Below are 12,235 nucleotides of genomic sequence, written 5' to 3'. Positions count from 1 at the left end.
ATCTTGTTGGATTGGCTTCAAGACTTATACCTGAGGTATGATCTCTTTTAACAAATCAGTAGAAGAATCCTCCTCCACCATCTTCTCTGGCTCGGCAGATAGTGGCGCAGCTGAAATTAAGCTAGCTGTTAAATGTTTGGGTATAGTTGCCATCCCAATAGCTCACTAAAAACATAATATGTAATGAATAGTATTATTTACCCAATGATCAAAGTGTCCACACAGTCCAATAATTCATAAGTTTGAAAACACTTTAATCAGAAGAGAGGCAAGAGATGTGCACTCAGAGCACCATCCCAAATCAGAAGTCATCTGTATATTATAATCTTAACAAAAGTTTATACATTTTTGCAATTACATGTTTTATCCCATTTACCCACATTCTTTCCCCTATGTCCATCTGTATGTTATAACCAAAACCGATAGCCCATTTTATCATACAATCCTTAACTTGTTCTTCAGTTTCAAATCTTAACAAAAGTTTATACATTTTTGCAATTACATGTTTTATCCCATTTACCCACATTCTTTCCCCTATGTCCATCTGTATGTTATAACCAAAACTGATAGCCCATTTTATCATACAATCCTTAACTTGTTCTTCAGTTTCAAATCTTAACAAAAGTTTATACATTTTTGCAATTACATGTTCATCATTTGTACATAGTTCATTTTCAAATTCTGTTTTTGTTTTTCAATTCCAACTACACTTTTGTCTATATTAAATCTTTATTTTAGTTGTGCATATGAAAACCTAAAGGCAAAACTGAAATACTCTGGCCACATAATGAGAAGACAGGACACCCTGGAGAAGATGCTGATGCTAGGGAGAGCGGAAGGCAAAAGGAAGAGGGGCCGACCAAGGGCAAGGTGGATGGATGATATTCTAGAAGTGATGGACTCGTCCCTGGGGGAGCTGGGTGTGTTGACGACCGACAGGAAGCTCTGGTGTGGGCTGGTCCATGAAGTCACGAAGAGTCGGAAGCGACTAAATGAATAAACAACAAATATGAAAACCATTGAAAACTATGTCCCTCTGCATTCAGTTGTTCTCTTGACTTCATCTTAAGTTCTCCATCTTCCTGTATTATAAATCTTGATCTGTTCACCTATCTGCTGTTTCTTTTCTGTAAAATGCTTCCTGTGCTGAGACCAATAAACGTATTTTCTATGATGGAGTCTACCCCATCAATAGAAGAATGGATAATTAAGATAATGGACTTGGCCCAGATGGCAAAACTAACGGACCTGTTAAATGGTAAAAATATGGACGATTTTAAGAAGGAATGGCAATCTTTTCTTGATTATATAAGGACAACGCAAAAAATAATAATATGAATATAGGATTTAGCAACTAAACACTTAATCAAATAGAAATAGGGGTGACATAGATTAAAAATAGAGAAGAAGTTAAGAGAACACAACTATAGATCCAAAATCACAGTTTAGATAGTTGGAAACCACTTTCTAAGAAGCTTCGTTTTCTTTTCTTTTTGTCCTTTTCTTTTTCTTCTTTTCTCTTTGTTCATTGTTATATGTATTTGTATGTATTATGTTGTTTATGTTATTTTGCTTTCTAATAAAGTACTTAAAATACAAAAATTTAAAAAAAGAAAACTCAAAAATATAATCAGCTTTTCAGATTCAAAGAGCTGGCAGTGAGAGGACCAATGTGCTCTACCTCTGGTAGATAGAGAAGAATGAATTCTGTTTTAGTAGGTCTACCATATCTTGCTTGCTTATTACCATAAGGTGGCAACACACTTTTATGTTTTATAACCTTTTTGCTGCCATCCACTGGCTGTTTAGAGTTTTGCAGACCAGATAAGTAGCTGTAGTTTTACTCTCTTCCTTGACATATTTTTGAGTACTTTAAAAAAAAACAACTATGCTGTAAATTAGATTTATAATATACTGTGGTGTATGCTTGGAACATTTTTATTGTTTCAGCTGTTTTGTGTAAACTAACTAAACTTGTGATGTTTTCCCAGCCATTTGTCTTCCAATCAAATTGACGTATTCATGGGTATTTACCTTGTGTGCTAGGCCAATAGAGTTCTGTATTTCAGACTTTTCAACAATGTAGTTGCTCTGTGCTATGGAAGATTGGAAAAAGAAATTTTCCATTTAGCATCATTCATTCACTGCATTATTTGAGCTTTAAGTTCATAGAACATAACTTTGCTTTGATTAGTGCTTCTCTTTTTTATAGCATAAAGGCTTCATTTTCTTCCAGTGTAAGATGCAGTCTTCTAACCAACCAGTTTCTATAGTACTAGGCAAAAACCTTTTGTGTCACAGTATATTAAAATTAGACTTACAGAGTTAAAGTGAACTAGCATTGTATGCAGAATTGAACTTCTCTTACAGTAGGATTTCAAAGATGGTATTGTTTCAAATAGAACTAATCCTGTATAGCATGTGCCTTTGTCCTGCAGGGAATGGAGAGAATGCAGTACTGCAACCACTAGGATGTTGATAATCAAAGATATTGCCTAACTTCTAATTGTGTAACAACCTGATTCTTATATACCTTTTATACTCCTAGATACAATGCTGCTGCTTCTGTTGAGAAAAAAATCTACCATTATGCTTCCATCAGAGGATACAGATCTACCTCACAGTATAAGAACATGCTTTCCACCCTCTTTCAGCACCCCTTCTACCATATCCTCAATTTTTTTTCTGGAAGACCTACCAGTCTACCCAAAAGAGATTTTAGGATGTTATATAGAATGCTTCATTGTGCTAGTGGAAATCTGTTGTGTAAGACTGGATTTCATCTGGATAATCTCACTACAACTGGGAGATCTGTGTGACTATCTTTTCTAAGGATATGTATGCATAATGAATAGTAGATTGCAAATTAGTAACTAGAAAGTACACATTAGTATGCATGGTTCTATCATGCTTTGTACTAGCAGGATACTAAGGAAGTTAAGAGCCTGTTTTAGCTTTTCCCAACCTGTTTCCCCCTAAACATCTTCAGGATACAATTCCCCACTGACTAGGAATTCTGGGAGTTTTACCCTCAACATAGAGAACAATAGGTTGAGAAGACCTTATTTTTGCTGGAGGTGATACCTGGACATCTTCACTGTTACGTGTAAACTGGATTTTATGAGAGGGGAACAATTCCCTGCTTGAGAACTCCCTGTTAAGTAAGGACAGAACAATGTCAGATGTCATTATGTACTTATTTCCAGAATTATGAAAGTCAGCAGTTGGACTCTTTCTTTAGAAACATGTTTTTTTTTCTTCAAAATGTTGTAAGGTTAAAGGGTTATACATGCAAGATAGACATACATATTAAGAATTTTATCAGTCCGAGAATATGAGAATACATTTTAAAAAATATATTAGGCTCCTTCCATATCATTCTCTGCAGAAACTTAACGGTCAATTTGTTTGATACAAATTATTTCTGTTAATAGATAGTAGCATAAATGTTTTATTAATACTTAAGTTATAATTTGGCCTTGTAAGTATTAAATGCTAGAGTACTAAGCGTTTCATATGTTGATGATTAAGTGCTATTTTATATAACATTTACTACATAATTATTTAAGGACATTACCAACTAACTAAAATGTATTACTTTCTTCGTTGAAAACATTACCCTTCAGAACCACTTTGAGAGTTTCTTTGGCAATATATTGAAAAGTCAAACATAACTCCATTACTTTTTGACTTATATGTCATACCTGAGTGATTACATTGTGGTCTGCTAAGAGTCAGATGTGTCATGGGAATCTTGCTGCCCTCTTAATCATTATTGTGCTCTTTGTTAGATGGATCTGTTCTTGAATATGTATTGTTGGAGCAATGGAATATAACATAGACTTAGCAGTATACATATGAGCAGTCTGTAACAGTATGCATAACCATTTAAATGCTCTTTGTGCACTCTGGAATTCTCTCAAGAGGAATGAAGAGTACAGGTTTACAGTGCCCCAATAAGCAGGAAGCAAGCTTTTAAAAGTCAATGTTAGTTTCATCTCTGTAAGTGAAACATTTCATGTATTTTGGAGTGATTGAGAAGGCATGGAAAGTATATATGCAAGAAGGGGGTTGTAAATAGGACTAGGGAAGAACACTTTTAAGCAAACAAACCTAATGTACGCTTCCCATATTAAAATGCGATTTGGAACGGAGTTTTCATAAGCTGGGCTCTGTGGTTTGCAGTGCAGTTTGGGCTTAAAATAGCAATATAAAAATTCATATATTTAGGAAAGCTTCATAAAGAAATAAATACATGTTTTTAAAATGGTAAGTTGATGCAGAATTCATTGGAACTGACTTCATAATGAATATGAATGAAAGGGATGTGGACTAGCTATATATACTGCCAAACATGAACAAACTGTTGCAGAAGAATATCTGAAAATAGCAGTCAGAAACAAATGAAAAAAAAATTGATGAAAATAGTTTACAGATAGTTTATTATTCCTATTGCTCAGATATTGTCTCCACGAGTGTATTAAGAGTGACGTCACTTTGTTTTGCTGGGAAAATGCAAAGCAAAGTGGCTAGACAGGCATATGTATGAAGAAACAGCCTAGAGCAGCTTCCAGTGCAGCTGGATGATTCAGAAAGAGGTGCTTTGTATACTTTTCTGTGCGTTATGAAGCACCTTTTTCAAAGGACTGGCAGAGCCCTGAGGCTCTGTTTCAGATGCTGTTCCTCTTAGTGCTTACTCAGCCCTTAAAGTGCAGTGTTGACTTCTAAAAAGTCAAAATAGTTGTCTGGCTTTCTGCTTGACCTTATTCCTGTCTCTTCTATTTCATGTTTCCATCTGAAGTATCTCTTTTAGCACAAAACAAAGCTGCAGTGCCAGTACCCAGACCTAATTAACCAAAACCAACATGTAATTTTGTTATTATATTCCTTATTTTCTCATTTCCTTTTATTCCTTTCTATTTCGTATTTGGCAAGAAGTTTTCCTGAAAAATATTTGTCGTTATTTGTTCATTCTATTGCCTAACATAATTCAGGCAGTTCATAAATAATAAAAACACTGTTAATGAAACTTAACCTTGAGGTGTTTTTTAAAATCTTTTGCACATTATGTTTGTGTTTTTAATATGCCTATTTATGTGTTAGTTAAAATTTAGTATGTAATCATAAGCAGATATGCTTTCCACATTCATGGTGTTGTATTTCAAGACCAGGTTAAATTCTTATTTAGACAGATAATAAAATATTTTCAATAAAAATTGAGAAGGTATTCATAAAATGCTAAGTATTTTGCATATTTCTGTATTTCTAGGACTAATGTATATTTTAGTTTTTCTGAGTGCCAAGTAATTGCTGTAGTAGAAATAACATCAGAATATTAATACACTGTATCTTAAATTGAAATGAAATGGGCCAACGGGAATATAAAGAAAATAATGGATATTTAGAACCTAGAGATGCTCAGCTCCCGCAGTTTAATTTGCTGAAAGCATTTGCACAATTAGAGCCTAAAAATCTGTAAGACATTATAGCTATATGCTGCTTGCTCTTCCGCTTCTAGATTGGAAAAATAGACACTTCACTTTTTTCCCCTTAAATTCTATTTTTTTAATATTAGATGTAGAATGTTAAGTATATCAGTTCTCTAAACTATTCAAAAAGAGAAAGACTTGAGGAAAGAATTTCTCATTTCAAATTCAGCATATAGATTTCTCTTAAGTAGAGCTGGAACTGAGTATACTTGAGTTTTATAAATCCTGTCACTTGAAGACATTGGAGAATTTGATGGACTAATTTTGCTGTGTTTGCCTGTAGCATTCACAATAAATGTTTGCATATACTTACAGATATAGCAATAGATATAGTGATAGATAGACAGACAGACACACACACACACACACACAGACAACAGACTTGTGAGAATTGCTATGTAATGTTACAGGGATGCAGAAATAGGTCAAGTTTATAATATTTTTTCTGAGTTGAGATGAAGCTTGTGAAATACCTAATGTCTGAAAGAGCTTTAACCATGATTTGCTAAGAACTAAATACATAATGTATTAGTCATCCATTGTTTCTGTTTTTACAGGTTCTGAATGATGAGTGACATAGGTTTCTGTGATGCCACTTGGAGCCTTTTTCACTGTGGAATGGACTGATAACACAGCCTGGAGATTTGACAGCAGACTAAAGAAAACTCTAGGGCAGTGATCCTTGCTTTTTTTCCATTGAACAAAAGTGATCCAAAGGAAAGAACTGTTTTTACTGCCACCTCAATTTTTCTTCCCAATTTCTGCCCCTTCAAATGAAGACAGGACAGTTTTGGCATATCTTTCTGATTTAAAGCACATCACCTTCTGAGACAGATGGTCTGTCAAATGCTATAGGATGCCTGCAGAGAACATCATAATGAAGAAGAAAATTGATAGTCGTGCCACTGCCTAATTGTCGGGATCACAGCCGATAAAGCTGCACTGCCCTTTCCCTGCTGCCTTAATCGGGTCATGAACAGCAGGGTGGACATGGCCGGCCTTGTTAACAACTTGCTAATATTGTTCCTTATTTTCCAAAACAGCTGTTTAGCTTTCAGAAGCCCTCTTTCTGTCTTTAAGAGGTGGGATATTTAGACATGTTTTGTGTTATTTATCAGTATTTGCTGCTTTGCTTCAGAATCAATTTTGATAAATGTGTTACATGTTCAAAACAACAGCTTCTAATGGTAAACAAAAATAAATTCATTTTGAAAAATTTAGTAGCTTAGGCTAGTCATTGAATGCTTAGACTAGTCATTGAAATGTTGATTGCCTTCCTCGGTACATTATTATAATTAGCAGTAGTTGAACTGTAGTTCAGTAATTTTTTATGGAAGCTCTTTGTGACTCTTCTTCCTCTTGGGTTTGAATAGCCTTTTTTTTAAGTTTCAGAGCATCTATAGCTTGTTTGCTTAATCTTTTAGAACATACATGGTTGCATTTCTGGATGAATTCCTAAAGGAAAGTTAGCTTTTTTTTTTCCCCCTTGCAAGACACTATGGTTATACTGTATGTGCAACATATGTATGTATTATTTTGCATCACATTAAGAGTCTGTTATTGATTTGAAAACAGCAAACATATTTTCCATGTAGTTGTCTGTAGATTATTCCATACAAAAATTATGCATTAAAATGGTTAAGCAAAAGCTAGAAATATGAGGGATTAAACAGCAGTATACTATTATATTTGGGGAAATGAAATACAAGACATTTTTCTTAGGCTTTTTAAACTTTACACCAGATGCAAACTTACATACGTAAATGCTTGTATTGGGATGGTAATGCATTCTGCATAAATGTGTGTTGTAACTGGCTACTGTACTATTGCAACCTCAAATGTACTTATCAGCATATTTATAATGTTAACTTGATTAGCTAACAAATCAGAATTTAAATCTCTCATTGGTACAGCTTTCCTCTCAAGTTATACCTTTCTCCTTTCGATCAGTACATAGAAACCTTATTACATGTTAGCTATTATGTGATGTGGTGGCTGTAATCCATGTCACTGTAAATGGGATTCCTGGCTAATTTTGAAGTCTGAAAACAGTAATGAACTTTAATAGAATACCTACATAAATCTTAAAAACCAAAAAAAACCATTTAAATTGCAAGAGTCATTATAATATTCATATTTCTTATTAATTTTTAGGTATAAAGATGCTACTAGATCTCATTCCAATGAATGTCTTGGCAGCAACAGGCAGCTGGTTCCACTAGGTTTATCAGAATTTGCACTGGACATTCGTATGCCTGGAGTGACTCCTAAACAGGTGAAAACATACAGACAACTCTAACCATTAATTTGTACCTTGCTTATTTTACAGAAAATAAAATCATTAACAGTTGAGTTGCATGATTTGGTACATCTGTTTTGCAATGACTTCAGGACAGATTTTGCAGGGACTAATTATCGTCATAGTTGCTGTTACTACTATCCAGGTTGTTTTCTAGGGTCACTCAAAACAGAAATGACAATATTGATTAAAAGAACAGATTGTTTTTTGTGGCTTCTGAGCAGTACTACATTTATGTTTTTCAAGTATAATACCTGGAGTTAAACAGAAAAATAGAGGTGCTGATGGGATAGTTATAAGGGTGGGTGCTACAATTATGACAGGCAGTTCTAGAGGCAGGCTATAATGGAATGGTCTTGGGAGTGTAGGGGCACTGAATTGGTCATGAAAGATGATAGTGAAGAGTAAATATGGCTTTGAAACAAGAACATATAGTGCATTTAGTATAAAGGAATATTAAGGAATTTAGAGCTGATTTGGGGGAAGCTATAAAAAGCCATTAAGGAGGAATTTGGACAAGAGATTACCCAGACCAGAGATAGAAGGAAGCAGGACGAAGAAACTCAAGCCCACCTTGATTTTGCTTAGTATAAGATGGGACAGAAAAGAATTTTCTACACAACAAAGCAGGAGTCCTTGAATCTCTGTGGTGTCTATTTCTTGACCTGGCCTTCCTCAGAGGACTGACAATGAGAGAGAATTAAGTGTGAATATATCAACTGTTTTAGGGAAGTGGTTAGAGAACAAACAGGACATGTGCAGTGTTGCAGAACTCACTGGCAAGTTCAGAAGTTGTCTTCTGTGATAAGCAACCATGTTTAGGAAAGGCCTACAGCTTTAGCCCTTTAAATTTTTATATGTTCTAATAATATTTCCTGAAATATGTAAAATTTTTGTATTTGTGTGATACAAACAGTAATAACATGAAGATGGAGAAAGAAACTGTAGAGCATAGAAAAATTATGTAGTGACTGTTAGGAAAACATGAGCTCAGTCCAGGAAAGCAAGAAAGCATGAGAAAGAAACTGAAGATTGTCCTACCTTGAGCGAGGGAGAAAAATGTTGCATGGCTTTCAAGATTCTTTATTATACTCTATATCAGAGCTTTCCAAACTCTGTGTCACGACACGTTAGTGTGTTGGCCGTAGTGTGCAGGTGTGTTGCACGGTTGAGGGATCATACAGGTACTGCACACGCACAGTATACATAATCAGGTTGAAACAGCTGATTCTGCGTGACTTCCAGTGACGCGGCTGCACCTGCACTGTGTTAGTGTGTCACCAACATGAAAAGTTTGAAAAGCTCTGCTCTATATCAATAACATACTAGTATTGTGGGGTTAGTTTCCTAATCTGGCCTATCCTGAAGGACTGATATCAATCTTGAAAGACTGACAGCATTTCTCTTTCGCTCTGTCTTATACCAAAGAAAATCAAGGTTGGCTGAGCTTACGTTTTACTAACAGTCACCACATACATTCTCCAAGGTCATCTCTGTAAAGAAACAGAGAGTAGCAAATAAAGGAGACAGCTGTTTTCAGGTAGAAAGCTAATCCAACTCAAATACCAACTCTTATTTTGGAGGAGGGGTGGTGGTGGTAAAAAAAAATTAAAAACCATAATTGAGAAGTTAGGTGTACTTATTTTCAAAACAGAAAATTCATCCAATGTTGAGCTCTATAGCTTTTAGTGCCTAGAGTTCAGTAAACAGAATAGAAGCTCTGTGTTGCAGTAGGTAAGTTTTTCCTACCAGTTTATTTAATGATTCAGGATCTATCTTGGGAGTTAGATTTAGAATAATCCTTTAAATATTTACTTCGGAACACATGAAGGAACTCCTAAGAGTACATCAAGTTAACTTAGTTCTTTCTGTAGCACTCCTTGTTCTTCCAGTTCCAGTTAAGTCGTAAATCAGCAGGGCTACATAAGACCTCTCCTACATGAGCTAGGGCAAAGTCTTCTATGATAGGCGTTTGAAGACAGAAATAGAGTACTAGAGTTAAGGTGTATAAATAAAACATATCTTAAAATCAGCAAGCAAAAAGCTCAACACCAACCCATTTTGAACAATATGGGTTTCATAAACTAGTGTTGTGATCTTTTTTCAATTTGCTATTTTTTGTGGAGTAGTCTACAGTAAAAAAAGTGAACTTGTGCTAATGTATATATTTCACAAAGCAGTACCTTTATGTAGAATGTAAGGAAGATTACCTTGATGGAGGATCTGTTGCCTAGCAAAAGGGGCTGAAGCAGCCCCTTTTCTGAGCTTACATTCAGAAGCAGCTCAGACAAACGAACACTTCTCTAATTCACTGAACTATAAGAATGAGGAGGAGGTATAACATAGACTTGCAAGATCCTGTTATTAAAGCCAATCTCAATCAAAGTAGTTGTAGCTTTCCTGAGGACTTGATTTCCTGGTCTGGTCTACCTAGTAGGCTAACAATTTGCTACTATGGCTGTGTTCCAAAGACTTTTGCAAGCAATAACACAGAAGCAGCTTTTCTGTCTCCTCAGGACTTGAGTCCAATAGATGGCTAAAGCTTATAGCTTTAGCTGTATAGTACACCTGCTGGAAGTGCAAGGATGTACCTAGTCCTCTCATTCTAAACTAGATGACCACCGGTAATTAAAACTGGCAGCTAATGGATAGCAGCATACAAGATCTCTGATGAAACATCTGGAATATTGCATAGATCATTGGATTTCAAGGTTCAGCAATAACCAATTGGCAGCTGCTGTGAAACTGTACTTGCAGTATATTTTTGTATAGTATGTCCTTTGTACAAATGCTATCATTACTAGATCAGGCTGTATAAACTGGTTCCCCCTGTCAGTGAACCAATTACAAGTGATTTTCCTGTGAGCCAATATGCTAAAACACTGGAACTTGCTACCACTCCAGCAGTCAGCTGCATACCATTCCAAACATTTAGTTGCTTATTCAGTTAAGACCTGATTAAATAATATTATATGTCTTTACTGAGTTATATATAAAATAAATTGTTTGGAAGATAATTCAACATTCTAATCTGCACTTAGAAAAGCTACGGGATATAGAAATCATTTAAATTAAAGATTGATTATTTGTTTTAGTTAGCTCCCCCTCCTCCCACATCATGGACAATGAGCTTTACAGTGTGAAGAAGCTTCAAATAACACTTTAAGATACAGTCATAAAGATAAACTCTGCATTACATCCAGTAAACATACATAGGACTGTATTGCGCATGACTGTAGAAGTGCCTATTTAACTCACTTAAAAGCAGTTCTTTCCTCCTTTTTTCCTCTTTTTTTCCAAGGGATCTTTAGATTCATGACAGAATGTTCAACAAGAGAAGAGATGAGTCATTGCAGTTAGCTCATTCAGAAACAGAAGAAAAGCAAGTGTTCTAGTTATTGGGGATCATTTCCTGGAAACTATGATTAGAACCAGCTGTTTTCAACATAATGGCCGCAAAAAGACGTAAAGTAAATACTCAGCTAAAATGCGCTCTATGCAGTTTTTCCCTCCCAGAATGTAAACATAAAAGAGTTAGAATTTGCCTGTGTATGAAATGAACATGCTGCCCAGTTGAAAGCTATGTTACATGATAAGTCTCATTTGAATAAAGCTGAGATTTCAATCTATGATTGATTTTAGAGCTAACGTTTTTACATCCTGCAGTCTTATGAATAATTAGGGCAGGTCCTCTGTTGAAGTAGAAGGACTAATATGAGTCTTATAAGAGGCAGTGGTCTGAACAGGGTGGCTGAACCATCTCAGTCCCCGCAAAAGCAGATTGCATTTTTCTGGGAATGGCCTGCTTTCCTAGGTAATTTACACTAATCCCAGCCCTTTAATACAGTAACGTATTGTGAATCAGATGTCTATATAATGGTGTGGTAGATGGCACTGTGCAGCAGAATAACTTATTCCAATTTTAGTAATAAAAGTTATTTTTATCATGTTTATCTTCAAGAAACAAAGAGGTGAACATACAGTATGTGTTTCCCCTTCCCATTGCACATCTCATTTTTTTGATGGGGGGAGACACCTTTGAGAGGTGATGACTAGTTCAGAATTCCAATACTCAGCTTGCCTGTGTCAGCTAGTTCACTCTTATTTTTCAGGAACAAGAACCGCTAGTGAAGTAACGTTCTTCAGTGTTAAAGGATCTTCAAAGGAGTGATATAATTTAGATACTCACCATACTTATGTGTTGGCATTTTCTTAGTAAAAAAAAGTCCTTGGAATGTTATCCTTTACTCAGTTGACTGCTTGTTCTTACCCTCATTTAGTTTTATGTGATCATACCTCACATGCTCATTCTCCACCCCATGCCTGCCCCCATCTTTTAACATTCTGCATGCCTGCATTCACCTTTAATTTGCTATGACTGCGTGTCTGCATTTGCCCTATAAATACATTTCTAAGGAATCTTGAGCAGTGCTACCTGGAGAGAGAG

General features: G+C 35.5%; 1 protein-coding gene across 5 annotated transcripts in view; it reads left to right on the top strand.

Moving 5' to 3' along the window:
- PAM (peptidylglycine alpha-amidating monooxygenase) overlaps window positions 1-12,235 on the top strand; it is a 162,530-nt gene that overhangs the window by 52,689 nt on the left and 97,606 nt on the right. For 4 of the 5 annotated variants that reach the window (XM_063295389.1, XM_063295387.1, XM_063295384.1 and 1 more), the window contains exons 2-3: window positions 6,047-6,571; window positions 7,644-7,764. In XM_063295389.1, the coding sequence (XP_063151459.1) occupies window positions 6,462-6,571; window positions 7,644-7,764 (231 nt within the window). In that variant the 5' untranslated portion in view covers window positions 6,047-6,461. The remainder of the gene's footprint in view (window positions 1-6,046; window positions 6,572-7,643; window positions 7,765-12,235) is intronic. The other variant, XM_063295388.1, reaches the window with a different exon arrangement.

The sequence above is a fragment of the Candoia aspera genome, chromosome 2, assembly GCF_035149785.1.
Source record: "Candoia aspera isolate rCanAsp1 chromosome 2, rCanAsp1.hap2, whole genome shotgun sequence".
NCBI lineage: Eukaryota > Metazoa > Chordata > Lepidosauria > Squamata > Boidae > Candoia > Candoia aspera.
This window is presented reverse-complemented; position numbering and strand designations above follow the sequence as displayed.